The following is a 15128-nucleotide window of genomic DNA, read 5'->3' on the forward strand; positions in this document are numbered from 1 at the left end:
TGAGTCTTTAGCTACTGTTACGCACTCTGGCTGTAATTAGTGGAAACAAGAATAAATTTAAACAAATTAAGCTTTTTATTTCAAACAATTAGCCTAATGAATAAATTTATTTCTCTTAATTTTAAATTTTCGTAATATGTTTTAGCCTGTAAATATTTTTGAGCTGATAGATTTTGGGAGAAACAGAACAGATTTTTAAATAGATTATATTCATATATGTTTGTACTAACTTACTTTAAACTTATTGACTTGACACAGTACAAAAAGAAAAATAAATATATTAGGAAGTGCTGAATAAGATCCTTTTTATCTTAAGAAAGGTACGAAAAAGACACAATTTCGATTAAGCCGTTTTTGAGTTTTGCGCTTAAAAAATAAAATACATGTATTAGTGATACTTTAATTTATATCGATAAGGATTGAAATAGTAACTATTTTCTAATCAGGATATCCAGCCATACGGGACTAATATTCTATTGATAAATACTAAGCATTATATAAGCACAGTTCCTAGTGAATCTACGGCCGGAGACCTTAAGTGCTTTTTCAGTGTTACAAAAAATATGCTAACACATAATTAATTGCGCTAACTGTGTGATGAAATGCTATTAGTGGTTATCTTGATAGAGTTTTTGTGCAGTACATTGAACTGTACCTCGGTTCTCTACCACTATCGACTACCGACAACCGGCTAGCTATCGAATTTTGACATTTAGAATGTACTGCCAAAATGTTTCCTACGACACCCGTCAGAGGCGCTGATCAAATTTTCATACAAAATTTCTCGATGACAGTTCGGTTTGTCGGTAGTCGATAGTAGTAGAGAATCGAGGCACTGTTGTGTATTATTAGTTCGAAGATCCGGTGATTATATGTAACTAAAGATAGAGAATTTAGGTGCGAAAAGTAACAGTTTTAAAAAAGGGGGGTTTAGGTCTAAAAATAAATATTTTAAAAAGGGTAGGACCACTTTTGGCCTACCCTTCTTAAACTCTAAAAACTTTTAAAACTAGCCTTTTAAAATTTATATTTCAGTTGAGGGAAAATGGAGATAGAAACTGTGTTTTTATGAAAATAGTCCCTCAACAAGTACTTTGAATTTGATAGAAATTTAACGTACTCATTAAAAATAGTTACGGTTTAACTAATGTAAAAGAGAAAATCTGTCTTCCTTTTACAGCACAATTTGTGTACGAATGTTAATGATATATTTGACAAGATAATGGTTGAAGCACCTATGTTAAACATTAGCTTTTATCAAAAAGTAAACTATAGAATATTCGAGTGGAACCGCGTGGTTTAGCGTTTAAACTGTATCATTTAGTTCCATACTTTTTTACATTTTTCATGGAGATAGTCAGACCTGCGGGCTTATCACGTATCTCAGTTGACAGCTAGTATACGTCAAATCTATGGTCACTATTCAGTACATTGCTGCTTTGACGTAACGTATTAATCACTATAATCTAAAGGAGAAAACAATAGGCAGCATAGTGGCTTTCAACTGGTTGTCAACTGAGATACGTGATAGCTCCACTGGTGTAAACATAAGCTTCTTTTATCAAAAGTTAAACTACGCAAGTCGACCCGTGTAGTTTAGGCTAGTGGCTAGATATATAATAGCTAGTAGAACTATAAAAACTATTCATAGCAAACAAGTACATCAAATTAGCCAAGTCCAAGGTCATTTCACCATCAATTTGATACGTCTAATTGCCACCACTCCTGTAGGTGTGGGCTGACTCCACCCTGTATCAACACGAACACCGCGCCCGTGGACTAACGATGCTAATGAAATTATAGTGTATGAAATTGCGACTAGAAATCTGAAATTGCGAATGTTTTATTTTGGTGGTATATAAAAGTTGTAATAAAAAAGTCACTTTAAAAATTATTGAATTTATTTAGAAACGCATAATAGACATGTATTTACTTATGTCATTGAATTTTAAGTAACGATAATAGTCTTGTTTTTCCTCGACAAATACTTATTTACTTAATTCCAGTCAAATCAGCTACTAAATTAATGTCAAAAACACATTTTGATATAGAAATATGACATAGTGACGTCACAGTGTCTTATTTTTGTTGCTTAATAAAATGTTTCAATCGGCAATCATTTCTATTTCAAAAAAAATACACAGCGTGAGCATTTAGGATGAACCTTTTAAGAGTATAAGTTTGATATTTTTTCGTTAACCCAGTAAACTACCCGATTGGAAATGTATAATGTATTTCGCTTATTTTTATACATTTATAAGAGCTGATATAAGGATCCAATTCTCTGGACCATCGGTCATAAAGAAAAATATTATATTCATAAAATAACGCTTAATCCCTTTGTGATGAGCAGAGACTAAAGAAAATTACATATTATCATATAAAACTTTTAAATTTCAACTTTTCTTTTTACAAACTGTTTCAACTAAAATCATGAACTTTTACACTATTATCTGTAAATATAAGCACATTCTCTTATAGATAAAACAATATAATATCCGACCAACGTCTACATCGTACAGTTTTCCTTATAATCTAAACATACTGCAAGCCGGATCGAGAAAGGATATCGATACGATCCTGATCCTAGCTTGTTCAGACTAGATTCCTAGTTTTTGTGCCTATTGCCATCTTACTCAATGTCTGGGCTATAAATAAATCTTGAATTATGTATAGAGAGACTAAGGGAAGATATACACTATAGTCCTTTTAAAATTATCACGTAGGTTTAAAAAGGGTTAAATTTCTATCCACACTTAATAAAATCATAGATGCGAAAATCTGTTTGTACGCTTTATGACTTAACAAACAACAAAAACAAAAAAGAGAAAAATAAGACTTTTTGCACGAAGACAGTTTCAGATTCGGAATAAAACATATAATATGTTAAGAATTTTGCTACTGAAACAATATTACTTTAGAAAGATGCTTCTGGACCGATTTCTGTTGAATTCATCATAGATTGTTTTATGCACTTCTAGCCCCTTATTGAAATAGGGTACTAAAATAGTATGGTAAGGGTGGTAGAAAAAAAATATTATGACGATTTCAAATACTTGTTAAAGTTAATGAAATAGAGCATATTTGACTTTGACTCTGAAACTTTGTTCTATGTACCGCGGGGGTAATTTTTATTAAAATAGCTTGCAATCTGTATAGGTTAAACCTCGAAACATTTATTTTTTAGCCTAAGAAGTGAATGTTTTCTATATTTTTTCATACAAAAACTATCTACCTAATGAAACTAGTACTTAATCTCTTTACTGTTTGACAATTATAATAAGTAACTACCCACAAAAACCAGAGGTCAATAACCTCCCATCAATACCGATCACAATCAGTCCATCATGTAACTAATTAATAACGAAATCAATTCTGTATGTATGTATGTATGAAATCAATTACAAGATATGACGATCGTATTTTTTGTATGTATGTATGTAGATCGAAACTGTCTGTCATTAATCAATTTAGGAGTGATGTTTGGTCAATAAGAGCGGTGTTTCATTACTTCAATAGATTCGATTCTCAGGTCGGACAAAGTGGTATTCGTCTTTTTCTTATTTATATTTGATTACACTCCTTAATTATTATTTTGAAAATGTCTTCAATGTACATACACACTTTCTTTACTGTTTTATTATATACTAGCTTTTGCCCGCGACTTCGTCCCCGTTTTGTGTGACTTAAGACAGAATTTTCATACAAACTTTCATCCCGTATTATACCCCCTTGGGGGAAAAATGCTTTTAGCGCATGCCTACGTTATAACATCTACCTGCATGCCAAATTTCAGCCTTATCCGTCCAGTGGTTTAGGCTGTGCGTTGATAGATCACTATTTCAGTCAGTCACCTTTGAGTTACCTATATATATTTAGATAGAAGATGTATTACTTAGTATTTTGTAGAAACAATTATAGTTCGTACATTATGTAGACCGCTCTTTACAGTTCAAAACCCTTAGAAGTAGCCAGTTCACTAAACGGCAACAAAAAATACAGCAAAAACAATTTAAAAGTTCAATATAAATGGCTGTTTTAATATGGAATAGTAGTGAATAGACAGGTGTATAGTTTATGTATTATTTATAACAAATATATTACACTTTTGTGAAAGTTTTGTATGAAAAACATTGTGCTATAGAAACGAATCTTTGAAAACAATAGGGCAAGTTATTTTTAGGATGGAATATTGGTAGTTATAATCCTATTATGCTATATTATATAGAGAAGCTCGTGACTTAGTTTACAACAGCCGCGCGGATCGATCTCTGTGGTTAAGCTACGTATGCCGAGGTTGGTCTGAGGATGGGTGACCATCTTGAACGTATCGAATTCCTCCGTGATTCGGAAGACACGATAAATTGTGGGTCCCGGCTGTAATTTTCAAAGATCTTTGATAGTCGTTAACAGTAGTCAGAAGCTTGAAGTCTGACAACCAGTCTTACCGAAGGGTATCGTGTTATGACCCAGGTAACTAAGTTGTGAAGGGCTAATTATATTATGCTTGCAAGGTTCATCACGATGTTTTCTTTCTCCGTTAGAGCAAGTGATGATTATTTCTAATACACACATAACTTCGAAAGTCACTCGTGCCTTGCCTGAAGTTCGAACCATCGACCACTAGCTTGGGACGCACTTAGATCTATCACTGCTTCTATTTTACGTTACAAACTTAATATAAATGGCATCGCATTTCTTTTACTACTACCATTCGAGTTTTTTTTTGCCATATTAACCCATTTCCCAAAAACATATATCACGATCAAACACCAAGATAAAAGTACTAGGGCAGTATAAGACATAAAGAGTTATACGTCACAGAACTGACATAACAAATCAAAACTGCACTATTTACCATTTAAGTATATTCCGAGTACTAGGCGCATATAAAAATGCAATATATGTACTGAAATATTTTGATACTATCTTTTAAAATAGGGTTGGCGAATGGACATGATAATTTTGTGGCACTAGAATTTGTATTAAGATATTGTAGTGGTTATTTGTACTAAGCAGCAGCTGTGAATGATCACGACGAGTAATGGTCAGAGGTCTATGGCCAGCTGTGGGATTGCTTTATCTTGCTTGCCGTAACAGTTATTGAATGTTGAAGAGATCTTTTAAGCTTATTTATTAAAAATAGCGTTACCCGCAAACGTATATCGATAGTATTAACTATTTATGAAATGTGAACTTAAAGAAAGCTAGAAATTTTACTGAAATGTAAGTTATTTATGCTTATTATTTGATTAAGATACAAAGACACGAATTCAAAGATAACGAGAAAACATCATTTGTTTTTAAAACTACTAGTTGTAATCAAGTTGTGTCTTTAAAAGATCATGTTTTTCAATTTAAAATCAACCTACAGAAAAAATATCACTACACAAACCACACACCTATTTTACATTTGACAACCCTAACAAAAAAAGTTCATAATCTCCGCTAAACATCGCATTACGCAAGTCAAAGATTTATCTCAAGATAAATCCGTTACGGCGGTACTTTAGACATGTCGTCGGATTTTTTCATCTCTACTTTTGATAGTCTACAATGGGCGACTTATACCGTAACTTGGCACTTGTAAATTTGTTGTGATTCACTGAGATGGGTCACACGAATGACTTGGATGGATGAGTGAATGTATGAACGGTTCTTTTTGTTATATGCCTATTTGTAGAACTATTAATTATTGTGAACCAAAGACAGATACTAGTTAACCCATGTCATTACTTTCGTGTATAGCTTAGGTATTGTTTTAATTTGAGGTTGATTTAAAAAAATGTAGCTAATGTTTGCTTTATCTCTCGTTCCAACGGTGACAGAAAACATCGTTATGCAACCAAGCATGCCCGAGAGTTCTTTAGAACAATTCCTAAAGGTATGCAAAGTCCCCAACCCGCAATTGGCCAGCGTGGTGGACTCAAGGCTTAACCCCTCCATCATTACGGAGGAGACCATTGCCCAGCAGTGACATTAATGGGTTATTGTTATTTAATTATTTATGTTTGCTAAAGTTTCATCCGTTTTTTAAGCCGATTCAGGGAACATTCCTAAATCAATCCTTTGTTTAATCCTGGTCTTTCAGTTACCTCCATAATAAACTTCGAAATCGGTTCAGTAGTTTAGCCGTAAATGCATAACAGACAAATCAATATTAGGTAAGTAAGTATAAATATTAGTATAACTATGTACATAATTAATTAAAAACAACAGGTGTCCGTTTAGTTTATTTCTAATTAGAATTTAAAAAACTGTGTAATATTTTTTTGACTTTATTTTTTACTAGCCCACCTGTTAGGCTACTACTCAATGTTTTATTTTATTTATTTCATACTACATATGTATTTCTTTTTTATTACATACCATCCTAATTAATAACCAAAGTATGTATGTATGAATGTATCTTGATTTGTTCGGAGTTTGAAATATTGTACCTGTCAAATATACACTATTATATTTAAACTGATAAAACTGATCAGTTTTTTTGTTCGTTTGAATGTGCTTATCTCTGAAACTGTCAGTTGTATTTAAAACAAATTATTGTGTTTGATAGACATGCTTATGAGAAAGACTGTAACTAAAAGCAAGGATATTTTACTTAAAGATGGTAATATAACTATAATTTAGACAAAAAGTAATATGGAAAATTAGGATTATCCTTAATGACTTATTAATATGATTCAATTAAGTTATAAATTAGATGAACGTTAGCTACCTACTACTACATTTCTAGTTATTTAGCGTACCATAATTTTCTTAAAAAAATATTTGTTTTAATAAATTTTAATATAAACACACCAATACCTTCTCAAATATATGTCTGTATTAGAAATAATTATCACTCGCTCTAACGGTGAAGGAACAAACATCGTGACATAACTTTACATGCCTAAAAACTGTTTGACACATTTCTTGAGGGCTACGAAGTCCTCATACCGCACTTGATCAGCGGACTTAAAGCCTAAGCCCCTGCTGGGAGGAGACCTTTGCCCAGCAGTTGGAAAAGTAGTACCTAATCGTGTTTTCTCTCTCTTTTCCAGGTCCACGATGTCTGCCACGACAGCCGTGTGCGACCACAGTTCACCGACAATCGACTATACGACTACGACTTGTGCGTTTCACAACATTTTACCTATGAAACAAAACGACATTTGTAAAATTAAACCTTAACGTGTTACAAATAAGGCACATAATACAAAATAAAGGATGTTGCCATAGGTAAAACAATATGGAATGCACTGTAACTGTTACATTTTGAATCAACGTCACACTTCGGCTTATGGAGGTACTATTGAGAGAGCGAGACAATAGTAGTTTTTTTTTTAAGATTAAAAGATTATATACCATAGTTTTTTCACGATTAAAAGGACCAGTTTCCCAACTTATAAACAAGTGTCAGTTAACCTGTCTGCAAATTAAGGGGACAGCTGAAGCACTGTCAAAATAACATCTGATAAAGCTGTCAAAGTTATGTGTGTATTAGAAATAATTATCACTTGCGAGTCTTGCGACACGGTAAAGAAAAAAAATGTGATGAAACCTTACATGCCCTAAAGATGTTTGATACATTTCCTGAGGGTGCAGAGTCCCCAACCAGTATTTGGCCAGCCTGGTGGACTTAAGGCCTACCCTCTCCCTGATTTTGGATGGGACCCTTTCCCAGAAGCGGGACAGTAACGGGATGAAAAACTTATTGCTTATTCAGAAGAGGAGATACTGAGCCTAAGTTTTAAATTGAGCGCTCATTTAATTACATAACGTAGTAACTACAAAAAATAATTCACTACGCAAACCAATTTGAATTTTGTATTTTCGAAAATATACTTATTAATGAACAAAAGTAATTAGTATCTAATATCCGGAGAAAGGAGAATATTGTTACATAAAAGGAGTTTCAAATATTCTTTCACTTTTTAACTAATTAGTGCGTCTAAAATAATAATTGTTCTACAAGTCTCGCTTTCTAGACTATGATAAAAAGCTGAAGTGTGTATAGGCATTAAAAATTGTAATTTGTGTTAGTAATATCACTTCTTTTTGAACAAACAGTTAAATTAACGAAAGTTGATCGATTAACAAAAAGAAATGTTATTATTTTCCCAAAAAAATTGTAAGAGAAATTAATAATTTTTATAACGAAAAAGAACTTAATTTTGATCTCTTAATGGATAATTATTTATGAATGTAATGCCATATTAAAGTATAATACTTCATTGGTGTTCGTATTTTAGTATTTAAGTGGGGTCTTTCGTAATAAAGTTTCTCAAACAATGTAGAAAGTTGCAATACTTGTAATAGATATAGCAACGCCATCTATGTAATCGATGTAGAACTATAGTTGTCAATTACTTACAACAGATGGCAGTTTTTGAAACATGCAACCAATTTGATAAAACTTTACTATTGTTTTAAATAAATGTATTGACACTTAGCAATAATTTTAAGTAATACAAGTAAAGGAAAGACCCCTAAAAAGCTAACTTATGATACATAGTTCAATTGTGTTTAATTACTACATAAATATACATGAGACACAAAAAATACTGTACGTTTATGCAAGGTGCATGTGATTTTAAGGTTTTCTAAAACGCACTGGTACTGAATCGTTAAAAAAAAGTTAATTAATGATAATGTAACTCGATTATATTCGTTGCAATATATCATTGTAATATTGTAATCGATTTAGAAACTAAAATCATTACCAACACACCACACAGCCTAATCTTTAAAAAATACAGATTAAAAATCGGATGCAACAGATTAAAAATACCGGACAAAACATATTACTATGTATCATAATTCAAAGCTTATTAATAAATAATTAGATAATAGTTTCTCTTAACATTTAATCGTTTTTAATTCTATTCTGTTGATGCAAACCAAAAATGCGAGGTGCCTTAAAAATGCTTTTTTTCGAAAAAAATCTTTGTATTAATAATATTTTAGTCGTAAGGGAATAGTCACAAAATCTTCGATTTTTTTTCTTAGAATTAAGGTCCTACCCGATATGCAACTCTTGATATGCATTTATTCATTTTTTTTACTTTTACAGTCATAGTTGTCTTAGTACAGTCTGTCTTTAAAATATTTTAATTTGTAAGTATTTTTAATCTTAAATGCAATTTAAAATCACATTTATCCTCGAAAATTTTAATAACTACAAGTTCTGGATTATAACGGCAAACATAAAATTTTAAAGACAGACAACATTTCACTACTTCTATAGATTTAATTTATTTAACTGGCAATTATTATGGCGAGTGATAGATTGAGTAAACATAATTTATAGCAGTTGTATTTCTACTAAATTATCGTTTAGCAGTCAATCCCGACTTCCAATAACTTACTTTCAGATAGGAATAGACCTACGATGGGTGGTGATTCACCATCACTTATTTTATTTTCCTAAATAAAGGCTTTCCTATAAGACATCATGAAAACATTTTTTTTTATTACTTCATGCATTTTATAGCAGACGGGGTAGACAGATGTGTATGAAATATACCCATATTTCATTTATGCCATTTAGTTACATATTATTTTAAAAATCTGTTTTGAGTGATATTTTAAACGATTTCTTAAATATTGCCAGTTGAATAAATTAAACCTATAGTCCTTAGTTAAGTCCCTACTGATAAATCTCTCGGAATTTCGAATATAAATTTCGTTATTTCGATATATTTATCGATATTTTATTTGTATTCCAAATATTGTTCTGTTTAGTTAGCTAGGCTACCAGTTTCATGATTCCTAGGGTATGTTTTATTATCTATAGACGTAAGTTTTCATTCAGTGTTATGTAATATCATCGATATTGTAATACTTTACGATAAATAAATGAAATGATATTGATTTGTATCTTTTATTTTTCATCTCCCAAATACATCATACAAAACTCTAAAAAATTCAGTTTCGAGATAACCACCAAAGAAACGCACTGTAAACTTGTATAATAATTTGTCTTAAATGGAAATCGAACTAATAACAACAAAGAAACAGCATTAGTAAGGCAACACATAAACTATATCAATTTTATAGTGTACATTGTGTACTTTGTACACAAAGATAGGATAGACTGAAAACAGAATAAATAGATTTTGCATTATTCTCAGACGTTTTTTTTTTCATTATTTATTTATTTACGTAGTCCGTGTCTCCATGGATTATAGTGCAGTTCATAGCATGACTAGCTGACCCGCGCAACTTCGCTTGCGTCACATAAGAGAGAATGGGACATAATTTTCCCCGTTTTTGTAACATTTTTCGTGGCTACTCCGCTCCTAATGGTTGTAGCGTAATGTTATATAGCCTAAAGCCTTCCTCGATAAATGGTCTATCTAACACTGAAAGAATTTTTCCAATCGGACCAGTAGTTCCTGAGATTAACGCGTTTAAACAAACAAACAAACTCTTCAGCTTTATAATATTAGTATAGATTAAAGAAAACAAGTTTACTTTCTTTACTACTAATACTGGCTATAATTTTGAAAAAGCTTACTTGTAGCGACATCTGACGGGACTACTTACAACTACTTGGAAACTGTTAACATAACTAACATATAGATAGCGCTACTGTAAACAAGTAGGGTCTTTAAAGGCGAGTAAAAGACAGCCCTCCTTATTGTTCTTCATACAGGAAGCGAAATTTTACATCAATTTTTCTTCATACAGGAAGAAATCATGCTCAAAACGAAAATATACTTTGAATTTTAATGAAATAGTAACTCAAGTTTTTTACTAAATGCAATATAATTATTATGTTTGGAACTCTAGGCCATTCCATAATATAGAGATATAGATCATTTATAAATCTGAACCCGGAAGATCTGCCTACGAACACAAGAACGTTTTTGCTTCATTCAGTGAGAATATAATACCCCAACAGTCACGTCAACTATTTTGATGTTTTTGAAACACAAGCAATCCATTATCCTTTTCATACTTACAATAACCGGTGATAAGAAATTTGCAAACATCAACTATCTAGTGGCTTGGCGCACATAATATTTAAAAACCTATGTAACATTAAATTTATGACTAACAATACCTAACCTCTTAATAATAGGATTATGACCTAGAACCTTAGCTTCCACCCCATTATAACGTACATTTAACTGTCATTCTTTAGGTCAAGGTGAAAGATGAAACAGTCTTTACAACTATAGTTATGCAACGATTGTAGCCGAAAACATTGACCTCGGAAAGTGATTAGTGAATATATATTTAAACTTTCAAAGAAATGATGAAATTCATCTGCTATTCTACCAATTACTGTGTAATCAAATTGTTAAAACGAATTTGTGAAATGAATATAATTTGTATTACGAAAATTATTGGTAATCTTGTTATTTATGGCTTATGACCACATTTTATTGAGTAAAAGAAATGCTATAAGTTACTTTAAAGGGATACGTAGACGTAAATTGTCTGCAAATTAGTTACTCGTAGTTTATAAATACAATAGCGGGTAACATAATGTAACTAATTACTTGTCTTTTTACCTTGAAAGTGAAGTAAGTGGGTATTGTACCCGAGATACCTGAACGAATAGAAAAAATAATACACTTAGGTCTTTTTCAAAATAATGCTTAGTTTAAATATCTTTCAAATAAAACAAAACACTTAAAACAAAATTTATTAAAAACTAAGGTTGATAAGCATTCAGCCCTCCTAAATGTCCCTCATCCCTCTGTCTTTGGAGTGCCAGTCTTTCCTCATTCCTCCCATCGATGCCTAGTCCGAGCCTCTCAATCAACTTCTCTCCTTTATCTCCATGCAACTCTATGAACTGTCTTCGCCTCTTCAGAGATACATCAGGATCGAAGATCCAGGTAACCTTTTCATGGATCACGGGATGTCCGACCGCATTTGTTCGGATAAAACTGCCTATAGGCCCTATGGGGGCTTGTGCCTTTGCCTGGTGTAGTAAGCAAAGTGACAGCTGGAAAAAAAAGAACTGTCAATTTATGGCGGGAATTTTTACAAAGATTTTATAGTTTAATATGATATTTCTTTTATTCTTATGAATAGTTGAAATACATTATGTGCGTGTATAGAGGTATTATGAGAAGTTTGTCAACTTAACATTGAGTTTTAAACAGAGCATGAACAGTATAATGCAATTATAATGACAAGTATTGACTAGGTATAAGATTATTTCCAGAATAAAGATAAAATTTAAGATCAGAACGTCACTTAGTGTGACGTAATGAGTCGCCTAAGTAAAAAGAACAAATTTTCCCGAATAATAAAAACTAAAATCAGGTGGATACCTCATTAAATAATGACTCCGGACTCTGATAAATTTTACGATCAGGAATCGAACCCACGTCTTATAGCTAATATTGCAATAATCTTAGCGTTAAAAACACATCCTTCTCTGACTGAATGAGTGAAGCAATATAGACACAGATGCTTGACAATATTTTTGAATATTTCCAAATAGGGAATTCTCAGCGATACAAAGTGACTCACAATTAGTCATGATTTCTTTTGATGTCATGGTAACAAATTCTTTTGCAATAAGTAAGTTCCTTACACTAATATACCTCTAAATGTTAAATCCATCATATCCAATTATCACTATTCACAATAACAACAACACAAACAAAATAGTAACACAAAAAATCCGCCATATTTTTTACCATTTCCCGCTAAAAGATCTGTCAAAACGTTCGGATACTCACAAGCACAAGTATTTTATACATTATTCGTTTTTTTTTTTATCTGACTGGCCAGTATGGCTTGTGAATTTGTACTGGCGAAACGAAACACGTTAAATGCAACTTTTACATATAAAGCAGTTCATGTTGCCCAAGTGTATATAATGGCGATGATGAAACAGTTGAGTAACGAACCTTTTTTATAGAATGTTTGTTTTGGGTGTATGAATGAATGGACGTACATTGAATGATTAGTGAATGATTATAGCGTACAAGGTTAAGGTGTCTTTGAATAGGTATGTTTATAGATGGGTGACCAAAAGACTCACCAAAGGGACATTGAAATATTTATTAGGCTGATGGCTATTTTGAAATAATTGGAAACATTAAAGGAAATAATTATTAAAAATGAGACGACGTTAGTATTATTAACACCAAAACTATTCTATGACATCGATTCCAATCCAATTTTAACAATAAGAGTGTAAATCATAATCTTCGTACGGATATAGCTGTACTTAGTATGTTTGTAAATTATGGATGATTTTCCTATATTTCATCAGCCATATTTACCAGCAATGATCTGTCAAGCAAGATTGCAAACGCACTAATGATCAGGCAACCAGCTAATGTATGCAAAAATAAACTTAACTAACTTAGAATATAAATCGTATATAACATATAAAATTACTGTAACATATGAATAATACATAAGAGAAACCGGTTTCTATCATTTTATCGAAATATATAGTTTTGGTTATAATATTCACAATAAACTACTTTTGTTGACCCACTTTGATACAATCAAAGATTGTATTTCGCGGAATAAAGAAATACCGGCGAGACATTTTGTACAAAAAAATTTATAAGTAATAAATACGTAATCGTTATGTCAGAAATGTTTTTACTTACATAATGATCGAGATTAAATTCTGTTGCACTGTCGACGGCAAACTTGATAACACAGAATGGCTTCCTGAATTACTTCTTGACAAAGTTGACAAGCGCTTGAAGATAAATATTCCATAAACTAGTTTTCATTCCTATAATAACAAAGATTAAAAAAATTACACTAGTTTTGCTTGTCGTTTTAGCACTGTTTTTTTCAGCCGGAGGGAAAACTATATACTTACTGTATAAATTTTGATAGTAAAAATGAAAAAATGTCCATACATAAAAAGAAGGCTATCCGCCTCTAAGGAGACGTAGTCCAATTGCAGCAAAAAAATTGGAAGCTGATATCTTTGAAAAGAGATCATTATTATTTATCTAACATCTCTTAAAACAAATAAAAAGGCAGGTTAAATAAATAAAACAAAAATACTTAAAAAAAAAATTATTTACTAATTAAAGCTACAATTGACTAACATCTTGAAAATATCATCAAGGGAGGTAATAATTCAGCCCTCCTAAATGTCCCGCGTCTCTTGCCCTTTGCCACGCTAACCTCTCATATTCCCTCCCATCAATACCCAGGCCTATTCTTTCAATCAACCTTTCACCTTTATCTCCATGTAACGCTATGAATTGTCTTCTTCTTAATTTAGCTACTTCTGGATCGAAGACCCAAGAAACTTTATCGTGGACGACTGGATGACCAACGAAGTTTGTTCGGATGAAGGTTGCTATAGGCCCTACGGGGGCTTGTGCCTTTGCTTCGTGACATAGAAGAAGAAGGCAGAGTGAGGGCTGAAAAAAAAATTAAATGTCAAATTGATGTTGGCATGAATTTTTTGGCGGGATTATTGGATTCAAATGTTGGTTTATAGTGGGTCATTTTATTTTGCATAATATATTTACTAGCAAACTAGCTCGACTTCTTTCGGGTAAAGTACAATAAAATTGTAACCCGTTGATTCCATTTCCGTGGAAATTTTGAGTCCAATCCAATGAGAATTATACAATTTAGTTTAGTTGTACAAAAGTTATGCGGTAGATATATTTCGGTGATTTATTTTAATTTACATAGATTTCTGTGATGTCTTAACAAATGGCAAAATAATACGTTCATGTTTTAATGTATTTATTGACGTCTAGGAAGCTTACAAACACAACCTAGGAAACTACCCAGAATAAGTAAAGATCTATCTCGTATCTACATAACAATTTTAAGGTGTAATTAGTACGATGAACATTGTACACATTTCAGGCCAAAACTGTACCACAAAATTAAGTTACGAACCACAAAGTTTCTTCTACAGGTGCATAAATAAAATCATAAATTAACCTTCATCCGGTTCTAGACTTAATTATAACCTAGTAATTACGATAACACAAGCTAGGTATTAAGGTAACACTAACAATGTACCTACATATAATCGATAAGGATCTTTAAATTACTCTCTCAAGTAATAACTTAATTGAACTGGAAGTAATTGCAGTTTAATATACAACAGTGTCTAGGTAATCCAAGTCTATTAAAAGATTACTTGTATATTAAAACTTGTATTTTATAAATGT

General features: G+C 31.9%; 2 protein-coding genes across 2 annotated transcripts in view; one reads left to right on the forward strand and one right to left on the reverse strand.

Annotated features, from left to right (window-relative positions):
• The window catches only part of sano (CABIT domain-containing protein serrano), a 144239-nt gene extending 134381 nt beyond the window's left edge, over nucleotides 1-9858 (forward strand). Inside the window, exon 6 of the mRNA XM_076129900.1 lies at nucleotides 7047-9858. The gene's annotated coding sequence lies outside the window, so the exon portion shown is untranslated. The remainder of the gene's footprint in view (nucleotides 1-7046) is intronic.
• Nucleotides 9859-11627: 1769 nt separating this feature from the next.
• On the reverse strand, nucleotides 11628-12851 carry LOC142983169 (uncharacterized). Its single transcript, XM_076130047.1, has 2 exons — nucleotides 12693-12851; nucleotides 11628-11947 (listed from the first exon to the last, which is right to left on the reverse strand). The coding sequence occupies exons 1-2, from the start codon at nucleotides 12711-12713 to the stop codon at nucleotides 11651-11653; spliced, it is 318 nt and encodes a 105-aa protein (XP_075986162.1). The 5' UTR covers nucleotides 12714-12851; the 3' UTR covers nucleotides 11628-11650.
• Nucleotides 12852-15128: the final 2277 nt, after the last annotated feature.

Source organism: Anticarsia gemmatalis, chromosome 23 (assembly GCF_050436995.1).
Source record: "Anticarsia gemmatalis isolate Benzon Research Colony breed Stoneville strain chromosome 23, ilAntGemm2 primary, whole genome shotgun sequence".
In the NCBI taxonomy this organism is placed as follows: Eukaryota; Metazoa; Arthropoda; class Insecta; order Lepidoptera; family Erebidae; genus Anticarsia; species Anticarsia gemmatalis.